The 26,469-nt window shown below is 47.4% G+C and overlaps 11 protein-coding genes across 11 annotated transcripts; 4 read left to right on the forward strand and 7 right to left on the reverse strand.

Moving 5' to 3' along the window:
• Window positions 1-4,334: 4,334 nt before the first annotated feature.
• PEX2_108710 (uncharacterized protein) lies at window positions 4,335-4,700 on the forward strand (the record flags this gene model as incomplete). Its single annotated transcript, XM_016748139.1, has 1 exon — window positions 4,335-4,700. The coding sequence occupies one exon, from the start codon at window positions 4,335-4,337 to the stop codon at window positions 4,698-4,700; it is 366 nt and encodes a 121-aa protein (XP_016594981.1).
• Window positions 4,701-5,303: 603 nt separating this feature from the next.
• Window positions 5,304-8,697, forward strand: PEX2_108720 (Lipopolysaccharide-modifying protein; the record flags this gene model as incomplete). The annotated part of the gene is made up of 4 exons (XM_016748140.1): window positions 5,304-6,258; window positions 6,320-6,673; window positions 7,403-7,424; window positions 7,509-8,697. 4 exons carry the CDS (start codon window positions 5,304-5,306, stop codon window positions 8,695-8,697), a joined length of 2,520 nt encoding a protein of 839 aa, XP_016594982.1.
• Window positions 8,698-9,143: 446 nt separating this feature from the next.
• Window positions 9,144-11,725, reverse strand: PEX2_108730 (elongation factor G; the record flags this gene model as incomplete). Its single annotated transcript, XM_016748141.1, has 4 exons — window positions 9,144-9,198; window positions 9,263-11,292; window positions 11,354-11,465; window positions 11,523-11,725. The coding sequence occupies 4 exons, from the start codon at window positions 11,723-11,725 to the stop codon at window positions 9,144-9,146; spliced, it is 2,400 nt and encodes a 799-aa protein (XP_016594983.1).
• Window positions 11,726-12,448: 723 nt separating this feature from the next.
• On the reverse strand, window positions 12,449-12,808 carry PEX2_108740 (50S ribosomal protein L36; the record flags this gene model as incomplete). Its single annotated transcript, XM_016748142.1, has 2 exons — window positions 12,449-12,487; window positions 12,560-12,808. The coding sequence occupies 2 exons, from the start codon at window positions 12,806-12,808 to the stop codon at window positions 12,449-12,451; spliced, it is 288 nt and encodes a 95-aa protein (XP_016594984.1).
• Window positions 12,809-13,421: 613 nt separating this feature from the next.
• On the reverse strand, window positions 13,422-15,243 carry PEX2_108750 (threonine dehydratase, biosynthetic; the record flags this gene model as incomplete). The annotated part of the gene is made up of 3 exons (XM_016748143.1): window positions 13,422-14,725; window positions 14,785-15,001; window positions 15,064-15,243. 3 exons carry the CDS (start codon window positions 15,241-15,243, stop codon window positions 13,422-13,424), a joined length of 1,701 nt encoding a protein of 566 aa, XP_016594985.1.
• Window positions 15,244-16,016: 773 nt separating this feature from the next.
• Window positions 16,017-16,742, forward strand: rcf1 (respiratory supercomplex assembly factor RCF1; the record flags this gene model as incomplete). The annotated part of the gene is made up of 3 exons (XM_016748144.1): window positions 16,017-16,060; window positions 16,162-16,232; window positions 16,318-16,742. 3 exons carry the CDS (start codon window positions 16,017-16,019, stop codon window positions 16,740-16,742), a joined length of 540 nt encoding a protein of 179 aa, XP_016594986.1.
• Window positions 16,743-17,664: 922 nt separating this feature from the next.
• PEX2_108770 (MARVEL domain-containing protein) lies at window positions 17,665-18,296 on the forward strand (the record flags this gene model as incomplete). Its single annotated transcript, XM_016748145.1, has 3 exons — window positions 17,665-17,740; window positions 17,792-18,077; window positions 18,140-18,296. 3 exons carry the CDS (start codon window positions 17,665-17,667, stop codon window positions 18,294-18,296), a joined length of 519 nt encoding a protein of 172 aa, XP_016594987.1.
• A 398-nt stretch (window positions 18,297-18,694) lies between these two features.
• Window positions 18,695-20,265, reverse strand: PEX2_108780 (uncharacterized protein; the record flags this gene model as incomplete). The annotated part of the gene is made up of 9 exons (XM_016748146.1): window positions 18,695-18,794; window positions 18,858-19,041; window positions 19,092-19,170; window positions 19,249-19,605; window positions 19,666-19,765; window positions 19,813-19,856; window positions 19,906-20,035; window positions 20,101-20,148; window positions 20,210-20,265. 9 exons carry the CDS (start codon window positions 20,263-20,265, stop codon window positions 18,695-18,697), a joined length of 1,098 nt encoding a protein of 365 aa, XP_016594988.1.
• Window positions 20,266-20,942: 677 nt separating this feature from the next.
• PEX2_108790 (bZIP transcription factor) lies at window positions 20,943-21,488 on the reverse strand (the record flags this gene model as incomplete). Its single annotated transcript, XM_016748147.1, has 1 exon — window positions 20,943-21,488. One exon carries the CDS (start codon window positions 21,486-21,488, stop codon window positions 20,943-20,945), a length of 546 nt encoding a protein of 181 aa, XP_016594989.1.
• Window positions 21,489-22,648: 1,160 nt separating this feature from the next.
• PEX2_108800 (LYR motif-containing protein 2) lies at window positions 22,649-23,180 on the reverse strand (the record flags this gene model as incomplete). The annotated part of the gene is made up of 5 exons (XM_016748148.1): window positions 22,649-22,708; window positions 22,762-22,785; window positions 22,847-22,929; window positions 22,985-23,042; window positions 23,097-23,180. The coding sequence occupies 5 exons, from the start codon at window positions 23,178-23,180 to the stop codon at window positions 22,649-22,651; spliced, it is 309 nt and encodes a 102-aa protein (XP_016594990.1).
• A 415-nt stretch (window positions 23,181-23,595) lies between these two features.
• Window positions 23,596-25,255, reverse strand: PEX2_108810 (NAD-dependent succinate-semialdehyde dehydrogenase; the record flags this gene model as incomplete). The annotated part of the gene is made up of 4 exons (XM_016748149.1): window positions 23,596-23,713; window positions 23,765-25,034; window positions 25,094-25,181; window positions 25,235-25,255. 4 exons carry the CDS (start codon window positions 25,253-25,255, stop codon window positions 23,596-23,598), a joined length of 1,497 nt encoding a protein of 498 aa, XP_016594991.1.
• Between the last annotated feature and the right edge of the window lie 1,214 nt (window positions 25,256-26,469).

Here is a 26,469-nt window from a genome sequence, read left to right on the forward strand (position 1 = left end):
GAACTTAGGAGAGATAGAGTGCAATGGGATTAGACAACGGATATGATATTTATAAAGTAAGAAACGTTTGGGGGTAGATAAAGACTAGTAAGAAGATGCTGTCTCTGTGACAGGCAACGCCAATCTTTTGCTTCTCTCTCTGTGACAGGCAGCAACAATTTTTTGCTTCCAATCAGACCCGTATATCATTGGTGATAAACCATTTGTGACACCCCTGCTTAGGGTAGGAGACCCACTGCGGATCAGGAAAAGATCAGCAGAAGGCGTGTCCATGACTCGATATCTCGAGCTAGATACGCTGGCAACATAATTTAGGGGAATCCTCCAGGGCTGACCAGACTAGACTCTAGTGATGTAGCGCTCGACAGCAGAGTTGAAAATATGGAGTACAAGAGGCAAATTATAGATGTCGAGATAACATTTTATACTCAATGTTGGTATTGTATACGGAGTAGAAAATAGGACAATAGATTCTGAAATGCAGTAAACTTGTATGTATGCCTCTACAGTGGTTGCTTCACAGTTGATCCAGTAGCAGTATAGAAGTATCAGCCTAGGAGCTTCACACCTTCTGACAGATACACTCTCTACTGGAAGAATCAAAATAGCATTGCTTATCCTCAATTGCGTCAGTACACTGTGTGTAGAAGTTAGCATACCACTGGAGAAATGGGTTCCAGGGCAAATTACCGATTTGAACTTGCAAGAACAGATACCATGCCCCCCAGCTGGAGTCCGATAATGGCATTGATTGTTTTCTGGACGGCACTCCTAGTTTGAAAAGATCAGGCCCTTCGTCTCGTACCTCAATGAACCTTAGAGACTTACTCCTTTGTACTTAATCCGGCGATTTTCTTCGTTTCTGACATCCAAGTCATTTGATGTAGGAGACCTAGGGCTCACTGGGTTGGCTAATGCTCCCAGAGCAGCAGAGAGGGCAAGTCCAAAAGACATAAAGGTAAAAGCTTTCATGATAACGACGAGCACCTTTGGGTACTTGAGAAACAGGACTGGTGTTCTGGAAAAGAGATTTGTATTTGTATCTAATCTCCGGTATATCGGGTCTGTAGTCATCTTATATAGACTCGATTTCAATCCATGGTAGGAGCTCTCAGACAGGACAACAGTCGGAGGCCTACAGGTCGTTAATGGCTGCCTGGGCAAACTCGCAACGACAGTAAGGTACATGGGAACATTTCGGCCGTTCCAACATGCCAAGCGTCCCTCCAAAGAAGGCATACATATGATGCATCAACCAATTACTAAAGCCAATTTTGTTAGCTGATTGTGGGTATACCGCCATGGGCCAACTCCACAGTGGACTAGCCGCTAGCTCCTTTCCCAGAGCTGCACAGCGGAGAAGAGTACTAAATAAAAATGCATGGCCCCAGTGGATGTCCCCTATTGGCATCTTACTAGCGCACAGCTACCTAAGCTAGAGATGTACGCCCGTGCATTGGTGTTGTCTCAAGATTGCGGCACGGCCTTAACCGATAGTTCGCTGGACCCTGGGAGATCGTCGCCCGCACTACGCTAGAAAAATACGCCCGTGCATTGGCGCGTGCATGTGTGTTGTCTCGAGATTGCGGTATGGGGCCTTAACCGACGGTTCCCCGGATCCAGGGCGATCGTTGCACCAGGCTACAGTCAAACCGCGTTAAAAGCGACCCTGCATTTTTGTAAAACCCGTTGACTTTCGAAGAATTTAGACTCCCGGATTATTTTACCATCTCAAAGACCTCGGGAGCGCCAAGGCTACGTAATTATGCTTAACCTCGATTTTACACTTTTATTTCGAAGCCTACCGCCCACGTGGTACACGTGATATGTAAATACTGCCAGATTTTAACCTCACTTTCTCTCTAAACAAGGAAATCGCTTCTAAATCATTTCCAACGGCTTCTACTATCCCTACCGCGCAGAAGATTACTTTGATAGAATTCTATTCTAGATTCCCAAAGCCTATTCTCTCTGTCTGCCATTCTTGGTTCAATTTGAAATGAATGGGGGATCAGAAGTTCCTTGACGCCCCTTATGTCCGCTAACAAATACTAACAAAAACACTAACGTATTCGGTAAACGAGCTGGCCATGTAAACGAGCTGGCCACCCCAACTAATACATTAATTTTAAATGTAAATATGTCAACCAAAACTCCATTAAATTAAATACACTAAAATCATCTATCTAGTAGGGCATCTATTAAATACATGACCTGTATCTCTGCATCCACTGCATCTTCGTGGCGCCCGCGTACGTGGTTGTAAAGCCGGCGAAGGGCTTCTTCGTGGAGGGGGGGTAGGTGCTTCAATTGCTTCCACCGGCCTAGTAATTAATTGAGAAGCTTGTTGAACTGTTAGGCCTGCTTCGGCCTGTATCTGCCTTCGGGATCGAGTACGCTTTTGCTTCTGCTTCTCGTTGGCGGCCCGTAATTCCTTGTTTTCTTTAGCGAGTAAGATGGTACCTTGCATTGTAAGACGGAAGCCTTTTATAAGCTGGTTTAATGCACGATCTGATGGGCTAGGCGGGCTTCGAGATCTAGTACGAAGTAAAGCTTTAATTGATGAAGCCTGTCGACGTAGTTCTTTCTCTGTAATAGGGGTTTTTGGGGTAAAATTCCGGCTTGATTTACTACCCCGGCTAGCAGGGGGTGTTGGGGTTCGAAGCCGGATATTGAGCTTTGAAATCACTCGGTTGGGTCTAAATGGTACTAAACCGGTAGCTAAGAAGCTATTTTTAATCGTCTCCGATTTAAAAGCTTTAATTCGCGTAGAGGGGTATACTTCGAGGAAGTCAAGTTTATTAATATGATTAATCCTGACCTGTATCTTAGTCTTAACTATCCGACTATACGATCGTTTTAATACCGCAAAACAACCTATATTAAGAGGTTGTAAAAGATAAGATGAATACGCTGGTATATAGATTGGTATCACTTTATTTTGCTCGTAAATTTCATTAAATTTAGGTGTTAAATGACTTCCGTGGCTGTCGAGTATTAAAAGCTGGTATACCCCTTTTGTACGCAAAGTACTAGGAATAAAGAGCTTCTTAAGCTAACGAAGTCTAATTTTATCAGAGGTCTAGCTGTTAGGACTAACCTTGAAGCGCTAATCCTCTGGGAGGCCCTCGAACTATAATTTAAGAAAGACTTTGCCTTTAAAAATTATATACGGAGGAAGGGCCCAGCCAGAAGCATTCGTACACTCAATAACCGTCACTCTCGATTTCCGGGTTGTAAAAGTGAACGCCGACTATAGTATTCACTCCTTATAATAACCTTCGCAGTTGCTGTTAACCCTATCGCGAAACCGGTCTTATCAAAGTTATAAATATCATCGGGGTCGATTCTAAATTGAAGGATTGTTTTTTGAACTAGATTAAACCACTCCGTAATAATTTTTGGGTCTTCGTATTTCGCACGCTCGTAGTTATACTGTTTCGAGAATCGAGAGGAGAGGAGAGGACGCCGTTTCACAAAGTTATATACCTATTTTTCGCTGACCGAAAGAACCGGGGTAGTTCTACGCTTTTGAAGAAGAAGATCTGCCATTTCTCGTACTATAGAGGGCCGGGGGGCTGCTCCACGTAGATCTATAGAGAGAATCCATTTTTGAAGAGATTCCTCTTCAATTTCAGTCAATTTAGATAGATTTACGCGAGAATTCGCGCGATATTGTACGCTATTAAGGCGCGTAGAAAGGGTCGACCTTGGGATATTAAAACGGCGCGCCACTTCACGAATTGAAGAGATCTCTTTATTCTTAAAAGCCTGGATAGCTAATAAGATCCTACCCTCTTGCTCTGCTGAATTGCTAGAGGATCGAGAGCGAATTGGTGGCATGGTAGGTGGTTGAAGAAGAAGGGGTTAAATTAATTGACACGTTTTGGGTGGGGTGGCCAGCTCGTTTACATGGCCAGCTCGTTTACCGAATACGTTAATGTTCAAAATCTAATTTGTCATCATTTTTCTATGATAACATATTTTTTAAATATTTTTAAGCTAACATTAGGTATCAGATATAGTATGTATCTCTATTTGTAAAATATATCTCTCATCCTTATCAAATAATAATTAAGTATAAAGAGGGACCTAAAACTTTATCGATGTTTTATTATGGTGCCCTAAAGTAAAATTGTATAAATCAGATTAAAATGAATTCCCCGAGTTTTAACGTTGAAAGGTCGACGGAGAAAAGTCTAACAAAGAAATTTTGTATGCCTGATATATTAGTTTTTGAGTAGATTAAAATATACAAGTACTAAAAAAATAACCTATAATATAAACCTGTGGAGAGAAAAAAGCTGGAAATTGTGATTTTGTTAGTGACCCCAATGTATGATCGAGAACTCCAATTTTCGACCATTGCGTATATTGTGAAGGATAATGAGCAAGACATATTAAAACTACTAAGTAAAAAGCTACATAGCTGGTATATACAGAGCTGTATAGCTGTCCCCCGCCCAATCATTGAAAGGGGTGAAAATGTCCCCGTTTTTAACGGGGATAAATCCGTTATGGTTGAAACCGAACCCTCTGTGGTGACCGGCAGCATTTTGATATCCTTGGCCGAAGGAGAGGTCAACTGCAAGGGCTCTGCCTTTTGCGAAAGAATCGGTTCTAGCTGTGACGATGCTTATCGCAAGGGTATTCACAGCAACACCTACAGCACTTACCTCGAGTATGTGACGGGCTGCTAAATGGAGCTGCACCATGTTGATCGGATATGAGGTGTATACCGTATACATGTATTTAGGGCCACAGGGTCTCAGTGTTGGCTTTAGTTTCCAGAATTTAGTTGAGATGGTGTCCGATTGTTCCTTAAGGACGGGAACAAAGTAGCCTGTTAAAGCTTTCTCGAATGTACCAAGCTGTTCTAAAATTCTCATAGTAGACAATTAGCCGCTGGTTCACTTTTGAGACAAACCCCCCTATTTGGAGTAGGAAGAAGTTTCTAGGATTACCTTACCACGACAACCCCGGGAAACTTAGGCGCTCTTAGCTAGTGGCTGTAGTGGTTCTCAGCTCAGGAACTAGCTTGTGTTTAAGTTCTTATCTGGTTGGTTGGGACGGAGGGAGACGGCGATCCTGTGGGTCACCCGTTCAGGGATCATACCTGGTATCCTTACCTGTTTGGGCGAAGGCCCTCTGTCCCTAGTCCATCCCCATGTGCTTCGTACTCCCTAGGCTGATATAATCTATGATCCGCTGGCTCAGTCTTCTGCCTGGGGGATGTTCGGTGTTCTTCTGATCTTCCCCCAGGTATCCCACTTGTGATTCTCGCCATTTTCAGCATTCTCGCCATGCATCAATCATGGAACAGGTGGTGTTCCCTTCGGCGGATGATATTCGCAGTTGCTAGCACTTGCGGTGTTTTCACCTACTTGATATGGTTTGGGATGAACTCAGACCGTGATAATGTCCCCCGGCTCCTCACACAACTTATCCCAGCAGGCCACTGTACCTGCCAGTCATCTACTTCATTCCAATGTGCCGACTGCCTCACCTGTGTCGCCTCGCCCTCGTCATTGGAACCAAAACACCTTGCAACTTGGAGTTTCCAGTACGGACGAGACGACCAGAACCTAGGCCTGACCGAAAGTCAGTGCCAGGCAGCATTCCCTGGTCTCTTCCAGGACATCCAGCGAGGAGTCAAGTATTGGAAGTCGCAAGGGCGCATATCAAGAGACGATCTGAGCACAGTCCCATTTGAAGATGGCATGGCCCGCGCTATCATCTCCAACGGAGACTTGTACGTCGTGGCGACAAGAGCGAAAGGGGATGACCATCGACGGAAGATCCTTGGTACTCTAGGATCTATCCATCGGGCTCTATCGGCGTCCTCAAATCGTACCTTGCACCCCACGATCGAGTTTATCTTCTCGATCGAAGATCGTGTGGATGATGTTGACGCGGCCGGCCACCCGGTCTGGGTGTTATCGAGGAAAGCATCCGAGGAGTCAGTCATTCTGATGCCTGATTTTGGGTACTGGTCCTGGGACAAGAGTAACATCGGCCCATATGGACAAGTCGTGCAGAGCATCATGGCCGCTGAATCCAATCTGAAATTTGCAGATAAAGAACGGAAGCTTGTCTGGCGGGGTAAGCTGAGCTTTGCGCCAAAGCTGCGTCGGGCACTCTTGGACATTGCACGGGGTAAATCTTGGAGTTATGTGAAGGAGTTGGATTGGAGCAAGCAGGCCAACTTCTTGTCGATGGAGGATCACTGTCGGTACATGTTCATCGGACATGTCGAGGGTACGTTTCTTTCACGACCTAACTTTGCTGTACAAGGCTGACAGATATCGTCGATATCCAGGTCGCGCATACTCGGCATCCCTTAAATACCGACAAGCCTGTCGGTCTGTTGTCGTGGCGCATAAGCTGCAGTATATTCAACATCACCACTATCTCCTCGTATCGTCCGGCCCAGAACAGAACTACGTTGAAGTTGAGAGAGACTTCTCCGATCTCCCGAAACGTATGGATGAACTCTTGAAGAACCCGGCCAAGGCAGAGTATATAGCCAACAACAGTATCAAAACCTTCCGAGAACGATACCTAACCCCAGCTGCTGAGGCATGCTACTGGAGAGCTCTGTGGGAGGGATGGCTGAAGTCTCGGCGAATGTCACACGCGACATTGAACGGGCGCCGGTCGATAGGGGACTCCGGTATGAATCTTTTGTGTTGCTGGACAGTAACGATATGTTCAAGTATACATTTGGATCGGATTAAGAATGTTTTCTTTTGGTATATAATAATATAATGGTCGTTATGATTACTTTTACAGGCTACCACCAGGTATTCATCAGCAACATATTCCTTCCTCCCTTGTTGAATTGATTTTAAAGAGATGCAGCACCACGTGGCTCGGTCGTCTATAATGCGACGGATATAGTGGGGACCTGCAAGGGAGACAACCCGTCACACTTTATAAGTCACACAACATTAAATGTCTAAAAGTTTTCTATCATGACGAGGAGTGTATAGAATGCACATCTCGAAGGATGTCTCGCAGTTCTCTATGTGAGTAAATCACTCCACACAACCTCAGGAAGGCAATAAGATAGGCAAGAGCATGTGTCACATTAAATTGACTGTACTTGACCGTCAAAAATAGCTATAGCGCTCCGGGATCCGAATGATAAAAGACTCGAAACTTTTAGAACAAAGCTCTTTAGTATTCTTTGTTTAATACTACTCAGAATAATATCATCTTTGACCAAAAGACTTAAAAGGGTGTAAACTATGACTCTTTGTTTCCTCCTCTTCCTCTTGTCTATGATTAACAATGGGAACCTTCACTATATAAGCAGAACTAATAAGTATAAATACCTGGAGATATCCGTTGGATTCAATCATCTTACACACATTTCGACAACTATCACACTTCTTTCCAGAAACAAAGCAATCCTCCATCAGGTATATTTATATTCACAATATATCACTCATCTTATACGCCAACATGTCTTCAACAGGTAACAGGTTTCCCACTAACTCCTCTAGCCCAGCAACCCCCTCAAGCCGCTCCTACAAGGAGGCTAGCACCAGCCGGTGGCAACTACAATCCCTCTTCCAGTCATTCCTGGAGGACAGACCGGCCAATACCATGCTTGCCGTTCAAGAACGTCGCCTTCTCGTTTCCTGGGACCTCAAGGCCATCCATTACTTGAGAAGATGTCTGAGGACATGGATTCAGGACAAGGTCCCAGGCGACGCGATTGGTGCATTCCTCGTGACTATCTTGTACGAACAAGACTTTCACCTGGATTACCGGCTGACCATGATGGTTCAGGATAGACAGACCCAGCTGCACATCGCTCGTCGTCTGTTGGCATTCTACCAAATCCGAGACGAAGCAGGCACCCCGATCTGGGATAACGTAACCGTCTATGACGAAGACGCTCGCCCAAAACAACCAGCTATTCACCGCAAGAGCGTTGCCGGAAGCTTCGCCATTGCCAGGAAAGAGCTTCCACCTCGTATCCCTACACCACCACCTGCTGACCCACGATGGCCCCTCTTCATGGGTGCACTCAGCGACCCAGAGATTGAAGACCTCATGGACAAGCTAGGCGACGACGACCAGCATTCAGGGGAAGATCTGCCCCCATTGTTCACCGGTGTGCGTGAGGAAGATATTCCCATCATCCAGGCGTTCCGGAGATTCAATCTGCACAAGGATGATTCCTCCGAGGACCTTCCTCTGCCTGAGTCTAGGACCGATCGGATTGGTGATACATCGAAGCAGACTAACACATCACAGGATAAGCCCCTCCCTCCCCCCATCACGAGGAAGCCTCTCCCAGCCCTGCCCACTGACAAGCCTCTTCCCGCATTTAAGCCCCTTCTCCCCCTCCCACCTCTTTCACGTATCTCAAGCCCAAGTCCCTCATCTGTGCGTGTGTCGACTTTCAAATCAGGGAAGAAGCTTAAAGTCAGATGGGCAGACCGTATGCCAGATAGACATGCTGACATTCAACAGGGGGATATTAAGGATGATCTGCGTTCGTCCGCGCCAGCTCGCCCGGAGCTCTCTGCTAGCGGGAACCAACCGCAGCTTTCTCGTCCAGAGGACATTATTCATGCTCATATTCGCACTCCTTCGCATTATACCGCTCCCCCACCTCCGCCTCAGCTTAGAAAAAAACCTGCGGTTGAAGACTTGCGCAAGGCTGGAGAGGGTAGTGGTTGAATTTCTGGATAGGTTGAGTCGATAGATTAGGAGTTATGCTAGAAATATGTCTTTGGTTTTTTTTGTCTAAGAAAATCAATTTGCAATACTAACGCTGGACATCTTTTTGAACATATTCTTGTCTCATGAATCGGATTCTTTGAATGTACAACGCTTGAAAGAACAATCTAAAGAAAGATAAATATAATAAAACAATAATCTATTTGTTCAGACAGGAGAGTAGAAAGTAGTATCTTGATCTTGAAATACAGGTCCCAGAAAGTCACAATGTGATATAGTGCCATGCGTAAATAGTACAGGGGGAGTTGTTGGTGATGGAAGAAGCAGCAGGGATTGAAAGCAAAATATGCTGCTTCTTAGCTCCAGCAAGAGCCAATGCCAGGCACTGCCTGGCTTAGATTGCCAGAGTAGTCGGAGGGAGAGGGGGTTATTACATATTTTATCGTTTATTTCTTGTGTCTGTCGGCCTGGGCCTTCAGGTACTTGGCAATGAGTTCCTTCCTGTAAGAGAAGATGGTTAGTAACGGGTAATGTATTTAAGGAAGTAATTCTGGTTGAAACATACTGCATGTGAGGAGGAGCCTTCTCGTAGTGGCTGAATTCCATAGTGTATTCACCCTTGCCCTGAGTAGCGGCACGCAGGTTACTGCTGAAGCCGAACATGCCGTTCAGACTGCAGTCAGCGTAGACAGTGAACTCGTCAACACCGGTCTCGGTGTCGTTGATGGTAGCACCGCGCTTGTTCAGCAGACCGATGACATCACCCTGGAACTCAGTGGGAGCGGTGACAACCGTCTTCATAAGAGGCTCAAGAACAGAAGGCTGACTTTCGGCGAAAGCCTTGCGGAACGCCTGCTGGGTGGCGTTCTTGAAGGACATTTCGGAAGAATCAGTCATGTGGGTGGCACCATCGTTGATGACCATGCGAGTACCGAGAACCTTGTGGCCGATCAGAGGACCCTTGTCACAAGAGAGGTTGAAACCCTTCTCGCAAGCGTACAGGAACTTCTCCGAAATGCTGCCTCCAATAACCTGCTGCTCGAACTTGTTCTCCTCGAGGACACCAGTGGGCTCCATGAATCCCATAACACGGGCGAATTCACCAGGTCCACCGGACTGCTTCTTGAGCAGGTGATCGAACTCAACACGGTTGCCGATGGTCTCACGGTAGGCGACCTGGGGCTGGCCAGTCTCGCAATCGACACGGTACTCACGACGCATACGCTCCACGTAGATGTCAAGGTGGAGTTCACCCATTCCGGAAATAATGGTCTGGTCGCTCTCGCTATCGTAGCTCACGCGGAAGGTCGGGTCCTCTCTCTGGAAGCGGGCCATGGCCTTGGAGAAGTTGGCACCATCCTTGCTCTGCTTGGGCTTGATAGAGAGCGAAATGACGGGCTCGGGGACGAACATGGAGGACATGCTGTAGCCGAGAGTTCCATCGGTGAAGGTGTCACCGGATGCACACTCAATACCGAACACGGCACAGATCTCACCAGCGCCAATCTCACTGACTTCCTCCATGTCGTTGGAGTGCATACGGACAATACGGGGAACCTTGACCTTCTTGCTGTTGCGAGCGTTGAAGACGTTAGCACCCTTGCGGAGAGTACCCTGGTAGACACGGATGTAGGTCAATTGACCGAAGTTGCTCTCTTCCAACTTGAAGGCCAGACCAACAAAAGGAAGGGAGTTATAGGGGACAAGCTTGACAGAAGCCTCGTCGCGCTTCTGGTCAAGGGCGAGGTTCTCAACCTCAGCAGGGTTGGGGAGGAAGTCAATAACACCGTCCAGCATGGGCTGAACTGACTTGTTGGCCAAAGCAGATCCCATGAAGACAGGGGTGAACTTCAAGCCAATAGTAGCACGGCGGATGGCCGCTCGGATCTGATCCTCGCTGGGGATGATCTCGTCCAAGAACATCTCCGCGATCTCATCGTCGACATCGGCAAGAGTCTCAATGAGCATGGTACGGCGCTCCTCGGCAATGGCCTTGACCTTCTCGGGGATTTCATCCTTCTCCACGATCTCCTCACCACTCTCGCCAACGTTGTATAGAGCCTTCATGCGGATCAGATCAACAACACCCTCGAACTCGTCCTCGGCACCGATAGGGACCTGAACAGCAGCCGCAGGGATCTTAAGCTTGGTGTTGATCTGGTCAACCGCCTTAAAGGGGTTAGCACCCATACGATCCATCTTGTTCACGAACGAGATACGAGGGACGTTGTAGCGGCGCATTTGGCGATCGACGGTAATAGTTTGGGACTGGACACCGGAGACAGCACACAGAATCATGACAGCGCCGTCCAGAACGCGCAGCGCTCTCTCGACCTCAATAGTGAAATCAATGTGACCGGGGGTATCAATCAAGTTGAGGTGGTACTTCTGCTCAACGCCCTCCTTGTCCTTCTTAACCCAGTCACAGAAAGTGGCTGCGGACTGGATGGTAATACCCTTCTCACGTTCCAAGTCCATGGAGTCCATCTTGGCACCGACGCTGTCACGCCCGCGGACCTCGTGGATGGCCTTGATACGACCAGTGTAGAAAAGAACTCGCTCGGTACAGGTGGTTTTACCGCTGTCGATGTGGGCCTGTGCAGGGAGACTTCATTAGACAAGAACAAGCATATAGAACAATTAGGATATTATATACCGCAATACCGATGTTACGGCACATGCTAAGGCGAGCGGCCTCGACCGGATCCAGACTGTCGATAATGGCGGCTTGAGATAGAGACTCCGGGTCGGCCTTAGCAGCCTCCAGACTAGTAACAGCATTAAAAAGAGTAAAAGAAAAAGATCAGCCAGACCAGTATACTTACACTGCAGAAGCAACAGCAGAGGCATTTCGGCGCTGGTCCCATTGTCCCAGCTTCGACTGATAAGCCGGCGCAACAGCGGCGGACCGGAACGCGGCTGTAGAAGCGCATCGTTGGCGCAGAAGAGTCTGGGGTTGGAAACGAGCTGATCTGGTCAAACCAGACACCGCGCGGGATTGTAACCGTGCAAGAGAAGGAGACCGCATCGTGATGATCCAACCACACCAAAATTGATATGATCAACGCGAATTGAATGTTTAGTTGGCTCCCCGAAAAAAAAGTTCGGGGAAGCCAGGAACGCATCACGTGATTGTTTACATCGGCCCATCAGAGCCGGGAGATTACAATTCGATGGATGTATACCAATAAAATGAGATATCAACTTTGAGACCGATGAAAGTTGGTTGTTTGAAGGCTTGGGTATGATGACAAGCCGTTGATTGGAGTAAAATGCACATATATCTATAGATATTGGCCGCCCAAGAAAAGCAAGATTGGAGATCATGATATGAGTTGAATTGAAACATGAAGACCCAATAAACTTGATTGCCACACTAATATACAAGAAAAATACACAAGCGCCGTGGTATCCAACCACTGTCTGGTTTTGAAACAAGAATGCAAAAGTGTGCCACCGATCCGAGTTCCGCAACGACAAGCCGTATATCCAAGGGATTTGGAAACGACCTGGTTATCGAGGGCATTTTGTATGCCCGGAAATATTGCTAATGTCTCAGATTGTCCGAGTAAAGGCTGCCGCGGAAGGACAAAGCGATGCACGCTATCGGCGGAAATGACGGAAAGCGACGACTCTATTTCCCCTGCCGTTGCTTGTGCTTGGGGTTCTTCGAGCTAAAATAACAAGAAAAGAACATATTAAAATCGAACAACTTCAAGTATAGCGTTCAATGGCACAGGGTAATCACAACTCACCAGATGATGTAGACGCGACCTTTACGGTGAACGGGCTGTCCAGCAGTCAGCACCAGTCAAAGCATAATTCCGAACTCCTGCAACGTCCTCAACGTCTAAAATCATACCTTGCAGCCATCACACAGTCTCTTAACAGAAGACCGAGTCTTCATTCCCCGAACCTGCTCCACCTGTCTAGCAGACCCATTCGCCACGGCAACAGCATTGCCAGACTTTACTTGTCCACGGAGCCTCGTCAGGCTGTTGCGAATCATGTGCGAGAAAGGCCGTACTGAGGCGGTCCGGGTGGTCACAGAGGGGAGGAATTGGCGGAGGGCCCCGGAGGAGGCACCGAAGACGGAGCGGAGGGAGAACATGGCGGCGGGTTTCGATTTTGGTCTATCTCCACGGAAGGTGATCAATTGGAGGCTGCGCCTCGAGTATCACCTTATGAAGAACAAGAGGTATCGGGGTGCGGTGAGAGGTTGATGTTTGGCTCCAAAGGTTCTCTCGTGCTGCGATCGCAAATGTTGGCCGGAGCTTCTGTATCGCCGGTCGGCCGAGGGGATTGGCCACTGTGATTGGTCGGGTTTGCACTATAAATATAAGGACTGCAACGAACACAGAAGGACATTGCAAAAGTGTGAAATTACTAACGAATGGAGAGAACGGTTGGGGTTCTTTAATAGAGCTACTCAGGGATGCTAGCCGGAATATATCTACAGCGCTGAAATGGAGAGCTGATCTACAAGACAGTAGTGATGTGCATCAATGCCGAATTTGAGGATATTTGTACCTATGTAAGTATGTAGTAAAAAACCCTAAAAGTGGACTATATGACCTATGATACAGAGGGCCTATCGAAAGGAAACAAACGCCGAAAGAGACAAACAGGCCTGGACCCTAAACCGCTTAAACCATAACAAGCTATGAACAATGCATCTTCTCCTTACCCACCTTTTCTTCTATTGCGATTATAAAATAAAATCCTTATTCGGAACGCAAGAAGGTTTTGTAAGTGGGAGAGTCAGTGTGCTCGCTGAACGGATAGCCCAGATCCCGAAGGAATGCCTCCAAGTCCTCCTTCTCGGGCGAGGGGCACTGGATTCCAGCCAGAACCTTGCCTACATCACCACCATAGTTGCGGTAGTGGAACAGAGAGATATTCTGTTCAGGACGGAGAGTGGTGAGGAACTTGGCGAGAGCACCTGGGCGCTCGGGGAACTCGAACATGAAGATGCGCTCATCGGCGACCTCGCAGCGGCCACCGACAAGGAAGCGCACATGACGCTTGGCAAGTTCATCATCACTCAAGTCTCGGCAGCTCATGCCACCCTTCTCCAGCTCTCCCATGATCTTGGCTAGGTCTTCGCGGCCAGTAGAGGCAGATAGCGAGATACCCATCAGCACATCAGCCGAGTCTTCGCGGGCGTAGCGGTAGTTGAACGCAGTAACGGCGTGGGGCAGGACAACCTCAACAAGCTTGGCGAATGCGCCAGGCTTCTCAGGAATCTTCACGCTAAGGAGTGCCTCCTTCTTCTCACCAAGAGCAGCGCGCTCAGCAACAAATCGCAGACGGTCGAAGTCCATGTTGGCACCGGAAGCAATGGCAATGAGTTCGCGGTTGGGGTCAGGGCTGGGGTTCTTGGCGATGTACTTTTTGAGACCGGCAAGAGCGAGAGCGCCGGCGGGCTCGACGATGGACCGGGTATCCTCGAAGGCGTCCTTGATGGCCGCGCATGTCTCGTCGGTGGAGACCTGGATGACTTCGTCGATGACTTCGCGGCTAAGACGCCAAGTTTCCTCGCCAACAGACTTGACTGCTGCACCGTCCGCAAAGAGGCCAACCTCCTTGAGGAAGACTCGGTCACCCGTATCGAGGGACTGAGCCATAGCGTTGGCATCGTAAGCCTCGACACCGATGACCTTCACCTGGGGTGCGATGCGCTTGAGGTAAACTCCAATGCCGGCAATCAGACCACCTCCACCAACAGCACAAAAGACTGCCTCGAGCTTGTCCAAGTTTGCCTGGCGCAGAAGCTCCATGCCGATGGTACCTTGGCCAGCAATGACATAAGGGTCATCGAAAGGTGGGATGTTTGTCAGACTGTGCAGCTTCTCCAATCGGTGAGCCTCGTCCTTGGCAGCATCAAAGTCCATTCCGTGAAGCACCACGCTTCCTCCCAAGCGAGCAACATTCAGGTGTTTAATGGCGGGGGTGCCGGATGGCATGACGATGGTAGCGGGGATTCTCAGCTTGCGGGCAGAAAAGGCCACACCTTGAGCGTGGTTTCCTATATTGAGTGAGTAAAAAGCACTTCCGGTTTCTCTTATCTACCGGGTATTGACTCACCAGCAGAGCAAGCAATAACGCCTTTCCAGCGCTGCTCATTGTTCAAATGAGCCATCTTGTTGTATGCGCCACGGAGCTTGAAGCTGAACACCGGAAGCAGATCCTCACGCTTGAGAAGCACCCGGCTTTTCAGCCGAGCACTGAGGTTGACAGCATGGGTAAGAGGGCTTTCTTCAATCACATCGTAAACTCGTGACGTCAAAATCAATCGGAGATACTAGAATTGCGGGGCAATGTTAGGTTTGGAAGATTCAGTGGGAATTTCAGAGCTTGAATTACATCTGGGTAGCCGTTAGGAAGCAGAAAAGCTTCAGGGATGCCCCAATTAGGAGGCAAGCCGGGGGTCCTTTGCTCCCGTTCAGAGGGCGGCGTCGGAGCGGCGGTATACTCAGTCAACGCAAGCCCACTCATCTTGGGAGTGACGGGCGTCGCAACGCCGCTGGTGGTCTCGTCAGACATGATAAGTTCGGGTTGATTTCTACCAAATGATGGAGACAATCAATCCCAATGCCAATTAGAGAGAATCTGACAAGTCGGCAAATTCTAAAGTCTGACTCTTTTTTCTTGCAGAGGCGGGACCGGTGATCGGAGAACCTTATGTCATCAACCGTGAGTGCTAGCCCTAAATAAAGCTCGATTTAGGAGGGTTGAGGGGATGAAATAAAGTATATGAGATCAAATGGAATGGAGATTTTTCAGACAAATCCGAATTTTTGTATCTATTAGACTGAATAGAAGAAGTGAACGTTGTGTGTTGGGTACCAGACGTGGAGGTATAGGTACAGGTAGGGTGTAGTAACTAGATAGCGGTCAACAATGAGGGGCTAATAATAGGAGAAATAATTTATTTGTGTCTTTAATTGATTTGATTGTAAGCCAATGATATAATAAGAGATGAACCGAAGCATTTAAGCAAAATAGAAAGCCCAATGTCTTTGTAGCCTTGTAAAGGCAGTAGTTAGTAGATGATGTAGTCTCAATGGCAGGGCGGGTTTACATAACCCGATATGTTTGAAAACTTGGCGTCATACCACAGCTCGACCCTGTGTGCCCTAGCATCTTGAACAGTCTATTACGACACCCAAACTGGCAATTCCTCGCACGATTTGATCTTTGCCACTAAAGACCCCATTTATAAGCGTCGACCGATCCCCGACTCGAAAACTCCGCATCCCGTGGACGCAACTAGTCTCCGCACGACCACAACGTACCCGATCACAATCAACTTCACAATGAACCGGGATCCCGTGCCTTCGTCTTTTGACGAGGGAAACCCGTATGTATCACACTATGTCCGCGCATTCCGCAAGTGCCATCCGGCAATGCAGCAGAGAAAGCAAAGGGAAGGCTCATCTGCTAACGCTCGGCCTCCGATAGTCAATTTACAGAAGAGACCGGTACTCAAAAATTCACACGACGTCTTAAGGAAGAACCTCTGGTTCCACTCGGTACGAAATTTTTCTAGCTCAAGCCCTCGCGTTATCCTACGGGATTTCCTTCCCAGCATACAAAAACTAATACATACTACCGCAGGATGCGCCGCAACATGCTATGCCCTCTACCGCGCCTATCGGTCAATGAAGTCCGGCGACTCAGTTGAAATGAACCGAATGTTCCGAGCCCGTATCTACGCACAAGCCTTCACACTAGTTGCCCTAGTCGCCGGCGGGATGTACTTCAAGACGGAGCGACAGCAGCGCCGGGAATTTGACCAGGCTGTGGAAGTTCGGAAGAAGCAAGAAAAGCGTGACGCGTGGTTGCGCGAGTTGGAGATCCGTGATAAGGAGGACCGCGAGTGGAGGGAGCGTCATGCTGCTATCGAGGCTGCGGCTAAGGAGGTCGGGAAGAAACCGGCGCCGCGGAATGAGCCTGAGGCGGCGCGGTCATCGATTGAGCCTGCCGATGAGAAGTCTATTGGGATTATGGATGCTGTGAGGGCTCTTATTTCACGGGACTAATGGAATGCGCTCTGTAAGATAGGAGATGTTCATTTTTTCTTTACTGTACATATACATCAATTTCTCCAATCATATGTCGATTTTCAACTGATGAATTATGCTGTTCTAGAATGTGTAAGCATGAGTAACAGAAGTACGATTAGCTCATCTGCTTGTCGTATCTGATCGTATTGTATACGGGGATTCCGACGATCGTCATGCCGAGGTCGTCATGTCCCAATTGATCCGCGCCAAACAAGCACGGCACTAGCACAACAAGGTAAACCACCTTCTTGGCAGAAGCCAGGAAATATTTCCGAAAAAGCAGCACGTTGATTTTGGGTCAGCATGGCCGAAGTTATTTGCTTGGCCGAGGCTTTCATGTGAGATCGACAAGGCTAGTGCCGTGCGGCAAGCTAACATATGATGGTCAGGGCATATTCGGAACGGGAGTGGCTGTCAAGTGCACTGGGTGTGGTTTTGAAATGATGTTGTTGAATTCTTAAGAGTACAGGAGTGTATAAGATGAATGCACCTTTCATCTTTGGAGACTGATATAGTCAGGCATATGAAGGAAGGAGATAATCCAAAGGCGGGGAAATTGAGCTACTCGACACCAAGCCCTAATTTGGAAATCCCCAGGGTCTATCAGAATGATCCTGCGTCAAACTTTTCAGTCCCTGCTCCGAGACTCCACCCCTCACCCAGCCTAACTCTTGCTAATCTTCCCTAATGCACATTGTTTTCCGAGTCGCAATACCATGACGTGTGAAGAACAAGCTAGGCGCCTTATGGACCGTCTCTCACGAGAGTATAAAGGCCTGTGATATTCCTCTATGACTGTAGATCTCGTTTTCCAATCTTTTCCTCCATACCCCTGTCAAAAAGCCACTATACCAACCTTTATACGTGATACTCAAAAACGCCTATTTCCACATAAATAATGCTTTCCTGGATCTACCCATTGCGAATCATACAGGCAATCCTGTCACTGGCCACGATTGGTCTTACTGCATATGGTTTGTTTTACTGTAGAAGGCATTTATCAGAACAATGCTGACTCCGTCTAGAAATCGCCTCTCTGTATGACGAATGGTCTTACTCAAATGTCGTCTACTACATGCTCTTCAACGGCTGCTGGACAACAGCCATCGCAATCCCCTACTTGGGCCTCGCACCCCTACGTTTCCCTCGCTTCTCACATGAGATCGCTATTCCTCTCATCGAGCTGCTCACCGGCGGTCTCTGGCTCAGCGGCTGGATCGCCTTGGCTGCCATGATCCCCTCGCCTGGCGCATGTCACTACGTCAGCTGCCACGCACTCCAGGCTTTGATTGTCGTCGGTGCTATCCAATGGTAGGAACAGACGCCTAAATACTAACACATGCATGCATTATCTAACCTATTGTTCTGAACAGGGCTACTTTCGTTATCACAAACACCTTCGCCATCCTAGATCTGAAGAACTCTCGCCAAAACGCGAAGAACCACCGCAACGATGCTTCCCCTGAGATGACTGGTGCTGATGCCAATCCCAATACGACCGCTGCCACTACCACCGATGCTGCTGTTTAGATGGGTGCCTCCATACCCTGATGATATGTTATATACCAATGATGCTTGCACAACTTGCAAGCTATGATACGCACACGGTTCAGTTTCCTAAATGAAAGCGATACCCCACTTGGTTGATTTGATGAACACATGTCGCTCCTGTTTATATGCCAGGATTTCTTGATAATGCCAGAAATGGCTTGGTCGTGTATCGACCTAATGTTAATATGATAATCTGTTCTTACTCTCTTTTTCTGTTTTCATCCCGACGGTGCGACTCAATATATAGCACTCTCAAAAGCAATAATACCAAATGGACTGAAATCTTTGATCACTCCAGTATTAAAATGTCTAATCAATAAAACGCTTCAACGAAAATAAAACAAACCGAGTTACCCGAGAGGTATGTGGATTGCCGCTCAGCCGATGTCCATTCCATCCACCTGGCGTATGGGTTTCATCGGTCCGCTCTGACTGGATTGGTCTATTTCGGCGTGGAATGCCAGTACCTCGCTGTACCTAGTAGAAATAGTCAGCAGAATGTCCGGAGGTTGATCGACATTTGCTGGATTCAGGACTGACATGATGGTCTTCCAGATATCGGCTGGAAGGTTTGCTTCGAGGAAAGTCCAGTCGAATTTTTCCGCTGCGACTGGTTCGTCGTTCGGATCATGGTATGGTGCGAGATATGGGGATTCAAGAGCTTCTGTTGCAGAAATTCGTACTTTGGGGTCGAATTCAAGCATTTTGTCGATCAATGCCGCCGCTGTTTTGGTTAATGTTTTGATATTTTTCAAGGAATAGCTTGGAACGTACCATCTGCGTTGGCCTTGGGGATGAGCTGTGATATTGGCTTGCGGTCTCGCCTTGGGAGTGAATTGATAAAGTTTAATGTCTGCAGGAACAATACTTTAATCAGCAAACGTCCTTCAATAGATTTGATATGATTTCAAGGGAGTATGATCCGACTCACATTTTCACTTGTGATATTGTTGACTACTTCCTCAGGGGGGTTCCCAAGTAGATCGGTGATAACACAAAACTGGTTGATATGATTTGTTCCGGGGAACAAAGGCTCGCCCAGAAGTAATTCAGCAAAGATGCACCCGGCACTCCATATATCGACTTTCTCGTCGTATTTTCGCCATGTGAGCATGATCTCCGGGGCTCGGTAGTACCTCGTCGACACATAGCCGGTCATATGTGGTTCTTGGATGCGGGCGAGACCAAAGTCGCATATTTTCAGGTCGCAGTTCTCATTGACCAGAATGTTGCTTGGCTTTAGATCTCGGTGGATCACCCCGGCTGAGTGGAGATATTTTAGGCCACGCTGGAGTTGTTGATGGTCAGAATATGGTAACTGTTATTGGGAGTTATAGATGGCACCAACCATAATTTGATACATGAAGTATTGGGCGAATTGATCGTCAACTGTTTTTGCCTTCAAAATTGCATTTAGATCCGTTGCCATAAGCTCGGTCACGAGGTATCTAGACTTGTTAGTACTTTCCATGTACAGAGAGTGGAGTCTCCGTACATGTCTTCCGAGGGAGAAATGAATATGTCGGTCAGGTTGATGATCTGGCGGACGATTAGACAGTTGTGTTATACTAGCTTTCTGAATCCTCACGTTTTCATGGCGCAACTGTCTCAGTAATTTCATTTCTCGAAACATGTGTCTTGCAATAGCCGGTGTCTTGAAAGGTTCCGCAAGTTTCTTCACGGCAACAGTGCGATGAGAAAGTTGATCCCTTGCAGAGCTATGAGGGAAGTAAATGTTAGTTTTGACTGATCATGAGTCTGCTCCAAGGTAGGAGAATAATACCAGACAAGCCCAGATACTCCAAGCCCAAGAGGCTTCCATTCTGTATAACTGGTTTCATATAGTCTTAGCATACAATATATAGTGTAGTACTGGTTTTAGTTTTTCTAACCGTTCGGTTGTCTCAAATATTGTACCCATTATTGATTTCTGGGAGAAGGCTGCCATTTGCTCCCCGTAGGGTGGTGTAAGTAAGTGCGTGGGCATCATCGGAGATAATATGGAAGTAAATAATGAGTTGCTATAATACAAGGATCAGTTTGATGGACATATAACAAAGTCATAATATGAATTATATGAATAGCAAGATGCAAAAAAAAAAGAATCAATAGAAAATCTTATATACACCAACAGTTCGATGCCGTCAGAGCCCTCGGGTAGTGACATCAGCGGCTTTGTGGATCTCCCCACATCTCCAGCACAGCATGTCCAGCATGTCCAGCACACAGAAGAATCTTCCACATTCCATTTCCTTTTGTGGATCCTCATGCGTGTCTACCCCGTGCGATCCGAATTATCTGTCGAATGATGGTGGCTCGATCCAGATTCAAGGGTTTCATGTCTTGTGAGGCTTCTGCACGAACTGTCACAATGTGGCATACGCCTCAGCGTCATGAAAGTGTCCGTTCCGAGGATCCAATTTTTTTCGGAATGTGATACGCAAATAGTATCCATGTCATAGGCAGATTCGTTGATTCGTTGATTCGTCTGAAAATTTTCCAATATATGTTTTGGTAAAGGCTCCTCCGAGCTCCAGCGCTCGTGGTCCTGAGATTAATATACAACATTGAAGTTAACGCCCATCGCTAAACAGAACAACCTTCCAAAAAATGAAAAGTGAGTCCTTAGGTATACCCATTGTCGGCATTGATAAAGTTTTCAAACAACGAATCGGTAAATCCGTTACCATTCGGCTCGTAAGGGGTGAAATCGTTTGCGATTGCAGGCAAAACCGTCCAATCGTTGTTGTAAGCGCCCGGTCCGATGGGGTTGGCATTTGCATCATCTGCGACCGACTCATCGGACCACGTCCCCGTCGAAAATGTGGGCGATGATCGCGTGGGCAGGCTGGAATTGGGGTCCTGATTGGGAGGACCTTGCAGGACGGTCTGGGTCATCCTGGCGAGTTGGTGGTTGATTTGGTGGTCTTGGCACTCGGCGTGTTGGAAGATGAGGTTTTTCAAATCCCAGACTTCTTCTCGTAAACAGTTCAATTGTGCTAAGAGTATGTCTTTCTTTTCGGTTTCGTCTGTAAGGCGACGCTCGATTTGCTTGTGTTCTCGCTTCTTTCTTTCGCGGCATTTGTTGGCGGCGACGCGGTTTCGTTCGAGGTGCTTTGCCCGCCCGGGGCTGACGGGTTGAGAGGGTGAGGTGGGTGATACGGATTTCATAGTTTTTTTTTTTTTAGTCCCGCTACCAATTGTGAAGGATAGGGAAGTAATATAGAGTAATTTGGAATAGAAATAGAACGAAGGCTTTTTTTTGGGGGTTTTCTGTCGTCAATGAGTAGAGGAATTTCAAAGCTCTATAATGTAGAGATCCGACTTGGTAGTTATACGAAACAACGCTTCAGTAGTGCGGACTCTCCCACAGATATATGGAAAAGGTCTGGACCAAAATCAATGACGTACTATTTCAAGGATCTGGACAGGATCTGGACCAAAAAGCAAAGCAAGCTTCGAAACAGTTGCAACCTGGCCGTTTCCGGTTCCGCCATCCAATCGTTTATGGATGCCTCAGGTCCACATGTAATTTATGAGACACTAGTTATCTTGGAAGTTGAAATACACTTAGAAGTGTGTGGGGAAGAGGTGGCAAAATATCGTATAAATTCATCCATGTTGTAGATGTTAATCAAGATGGAACTAAGATTAAGGATGAGTTCTGACATCATATATCTGCATAAGATCAACATTGCCTATGTGGTCTAGATCATCTAGCTATGAATAATAATGGTTACAGCTTAGTAGGGAAACACAATGCCTGTATGCGATTGAAGACAGTTCAAGTCTTGTACTTCATAAAGCCCCACAGCATTTACCAATATGTTGCTCGAATACGAGCGCTTCCAGAGATAGACTTCTTTATTGCAGAGTATATCTTGATGCGGAGAGACTAGGATCCCCTCAGTCCACCACTTTACTCAAGAAACTTGGCAGCCCTCCCGGCCTAATGGAACGAACCTCAAACAGGGAAGTTCCCTCTGCCGAGAAATGCCTTACCAATCTGGCAATCTGAGCGATATGCACCAGCAAGATCATACCCTCCACCCAATCAGAATACATAGTCCTTAGTTGTGTTCGTAGTGAGATTTCTAATTAGATTTGTAGTAAATACCCGCCAATAGGAAGACACATTTAATGCTCCGATTAGAGTAGTATAACCAATAGTATGGTGATCGACCCTCCACTCTAATATTAACGAGTATTCAACAGCATGCAATCTTAGCTCGCTCAGCATTGAATGAAGTATCTCTCGAAACAAGAATTGATTTAATACACAAAAATATATATATACATAGATGAAATGCCTACATGCCTATCGACACAGGTCAACCAGCGATCTGTTCATCGATATAGCGTCTCATCGTCTCGAATTCTGATTTGCCTGTCTTTAAGCTCATTAGCAATCCAAATTATTATAACATGACCAAAAACTTCATACCGAGAGCAAGTATCTTATGTGTTGCTGTAGAGAAAAAGTCAGTCAAGTTGTTCTCCTTCCTATAGAACCGAGAACATCAACCTACCACATCCGATACATTTCGATGGCGCTCAAACTCATCGCGTGCATACCTGTGCAGCTCTGTCCGTGTTGAGGAGGGCGGGACCTCTGAGCATTTCTGTTAGTCTCATACACGGCCCGGCGATTAGTATGGTGAGCGTACTTATTAATGCTCGCACGATTTCCCGCCATAATGACAACACTCGCTGTCTTTGGATAAACTGTGTGGTTCAATTAGTACATATACTTCGAATCAAGATTGATAAGTTACTTACATGGTCTAGACTGATGGAAGGCTTCTTCAGCTTAGAGGGCTGGGTGCGCGAGATCGCAGCGAGGAAACGGTGTGAGGGACGCATTAGAGCAGATCAGACCATAGCCTTATGTATGAATTAAAAAATGGCACGGGACATAAAGTTTTTCTTTATGATGATCGAGATGTCGATTAGTCTGTTGTAGGAGAAGGGATACAGAGGGCGGTGAGGCAGTGGATATTTCTGCCGCCAGCGTTGTGTGCACGGTCAGGTGATCGATATGCGACGGACAGGAAAAGACAGAAAAAAATAGAAGAGTGTTTGGCTTCTTATGAAAATTACGGCGATATTGAAGGGTATATACGACCTAGTCTACATAATTTAAGTAGTGCATTATATTCAACGGTAGGCATGGAGGGCATAGAAGAGGAAAATGTTTCTATAAATGCGTGATGGATTTTCGTCTAAAAAGAGATAATATATAGTTATAGTTTGCGATCAGATCATTCGTTTTCAATTTTTACTCCTGCAGAGCGTTGGTCATGCCACCAAAAGTTATACTCTTGATGGTCATGAACTCGTCAATACCATACTTGCTGCCCTCACGGCCGAAGCCACTCTGCTTGACACCACCGAATCTATAGAAAGGTTAGAGTTTGATATACGAATGTGGGGAGATGAAAGCTTACGGAGAGGCAACATCACTAATCAAACCAGTGTTGACACCAACCATGCCGACCTCCAGGGCCTCAGCAACACGGAAGATGCGGTGGACGTTACCACTGAAGAAGTAACCAGCCAGACCGACCTCAGCATGGTTAGCCAGGTCAACAACCTCCTTCTCTGTCTTGAAGGGGAAAAGACCAGCCACGGGACCGAAGGTCTCCTCGGAAGCGAGAAGCATATCCTTGGTCATGCCAGTAAGAACAGTGGGGTGGTAGAAGTTAGGTCCGAGCGCGGTAGCCTTCTGCCCACCAACGACAATCTTAGCGCCCCTTGAAGTAGCATCTTGCACGTGCTCGTGGGCCTTGTTGGCGGCGCGCTCGTGGATGACAGGTCCGTGGGTGATGCCGTCCTCGAAACCACCACCGAGCTTGAATTCCTTGACCTTCTCGACAAAGCGCTTGGCAAACTCCTCATACACGCCTTCCTGAATGTAGATGCGGTTGGCGCACACGCAGGTCTGGCCAGAGCTGCGGAACTTGGAGTTAATGGCACCCATCACGGCAGCGTCGATGTCCTCGACGTCATCGAAAACGATGAATGGCGCATTACCGCCGAGCTCCCAGGAGACCTTCTTGATTGTCGTGGCAGACTGTTTTCCAAGTATGCGACCGACGTTGGTTGAGCCGGTGAAAGACACCTTGCGCACCTCGGGGTGGGTGGTAATGAGCTCACCCACAGCAGGAGTGTTCTTCGAGGAGGTCACAAAGTTGACAACACCCTTGGGAATTCCAGCCCGGTGCGCAAGCTCAGCGATTGCGTTTGCTGTGAAGGGCGTCTCCTGGGGAGACTTAGCCACGACTGTGCAGCCTGCCGCCAGGGCAGGACCGATCTTCCGGGTAATCATTGCCGCGGGGAAGTTCCATGGCGTAATCAAACCGCACACACCGACAGGCTGCTTAACAGTAATAACCCGGTTTCCGGGGACGGAGGCTGGAATTGTGTCGCCGTATGTGCGGGGTGCCTCCTCACTGAACCACTCGAAGAAGCTGGCGGCATAGTTGACCTCGCCCTTCGCGTCAGCGAGGGGCTTTCCGTTCTCCCATGTAATCAATTTGGCTAGATCGTCCGCGTTCTCCACCATTAAATCGTACCACCGGCGCAGCATGCGTGCGCGCTCGCGGCCGAGTGTTGTGCGGAATTTGGGGAAGGCTTCGGAGGCGGCTTGGATCGCCTTCTCAACATCGGATGTATCGAGCTCGGGACATGTTCCGATCAATTTACCAGTAGCCGGGTCTGAATGAGACAAAAAGTTAGCGATGCCTCTGAACTCGAATGTTCAATTTGGTACTTACCGTGGACTTCGAAAGTCTCGCCGGACTTCGCGTCGACCCACTCGCCATTAATGTACGCCTTCTCAATGAATAGCGATTGATCTTTCAACTGCAATGAATTAGTATAAGCAAAAAAGGTTCAGACTCCCCTGCGGATCTTACCTGCGGCGCGCTGTGTTTCATGCTGTATAGTCTCTGTGCGCGAGCTGTCGGGGGAATCGAAAAGGGATATCTCGGTCGGGGTCTCAATAATTGGCGGGCGACAGGGCGGATAATGCGGTCCATTATAAACCAAGGCGAGGAGGAGCCCTGGGGAGAGGAATAAGGGGAAGATGGAGAAAGTTTTTATCAAGAGTGCGGGGAGTAGGGGGAGTTGGAGATGCCTTTAAAGAGAGCAGTTCACACAGTTCTAGTGGGGTATCGGTGACTCGAAATGGGGGCTCAATGGTGATTGCTCTCTGTGTCCGAGATGCACCGAATATGTGTGTAATGGGAATGCTAAGGATGAGATTCTGGTAATCTTCGAGCTGAGAAGGGAAGCTCCATGCTTAAAGCGGGGATCTGCGGAGTTGATGTCATCCCTACTTAACCCCCAGGGCTATACTTGTTGTGATTTTTGTCTTGATTTTTGTCTCTGTTCTTTTTGATTGTGTCTTAGTACATTCCCAATTATCTTTTTCAAGTTCTATCAAGGAAAAACCAACTGGAATAGAGAAATCTCTTTCTACGGAAAATGCTTCATTTTATAGATCTGGTAATTTAAGTAATTATAAAAATAATATTACAATCTTCGGCTATTCAGGCCAATAGGAGTCACATTCGGAAAAGAGCGCGGGATCGAAAACCAATGAAAGCCGATCTTTCACCTCCGGGCTTGAGATAGTGTATTGGTATTACCCCGACCTCATCCACCGTCTGTTCCCCACAAATCACCGAGCACCCTTGAAGCGGAGAAGGGGAATATTGTATATATGAATGAATTTAAATGAGACGAAAAGCGAAAGTAACCTTCAAAGAATGACATGTAGACTGCGCAGAGTTCACATCCACTCAAAAGAAAATGACATTCGTAGCTGTCTCTAGTGGCAGTATCCAATGTTCCTTCCATGGTTATACCAAAGTACTTGACGCAAAGCCCGATATATGCCTCATATAGCTCCTGTAGGAGTAAGATGATTATCCTAGAGTTGTAGCAGGCTGGATAGGGATTCAGGCGTTGAGATTAAAGGACTATCTGTCTACTTGCGAGATGAGACCATTGGACACGGGTCCGGACTGATATCATATGTCCAAGGGTATACATCAAGTGCTATACATAACACAGTCCATTTCACAAACTAAGCCTTTTCTCTGCCATTTTCTGCCGTCTAGCTATGAAACTGAGAGGGAGGGGGGGG

Source organism: Penicillium expansum (assembly GCF_000769745.1).
Source record: "Penicillium expansum strain MD-8 chromosome Unknown contig371, whole genome shotgun sequence".
NCBI classification, from domain to species: domain Eukaryota; kingdom Fungi; phylum Ascomycota; class Eurotiomycetes; order Eurotiales; family Aspergillaceae; genus Penicillium; species Penicillium expansum.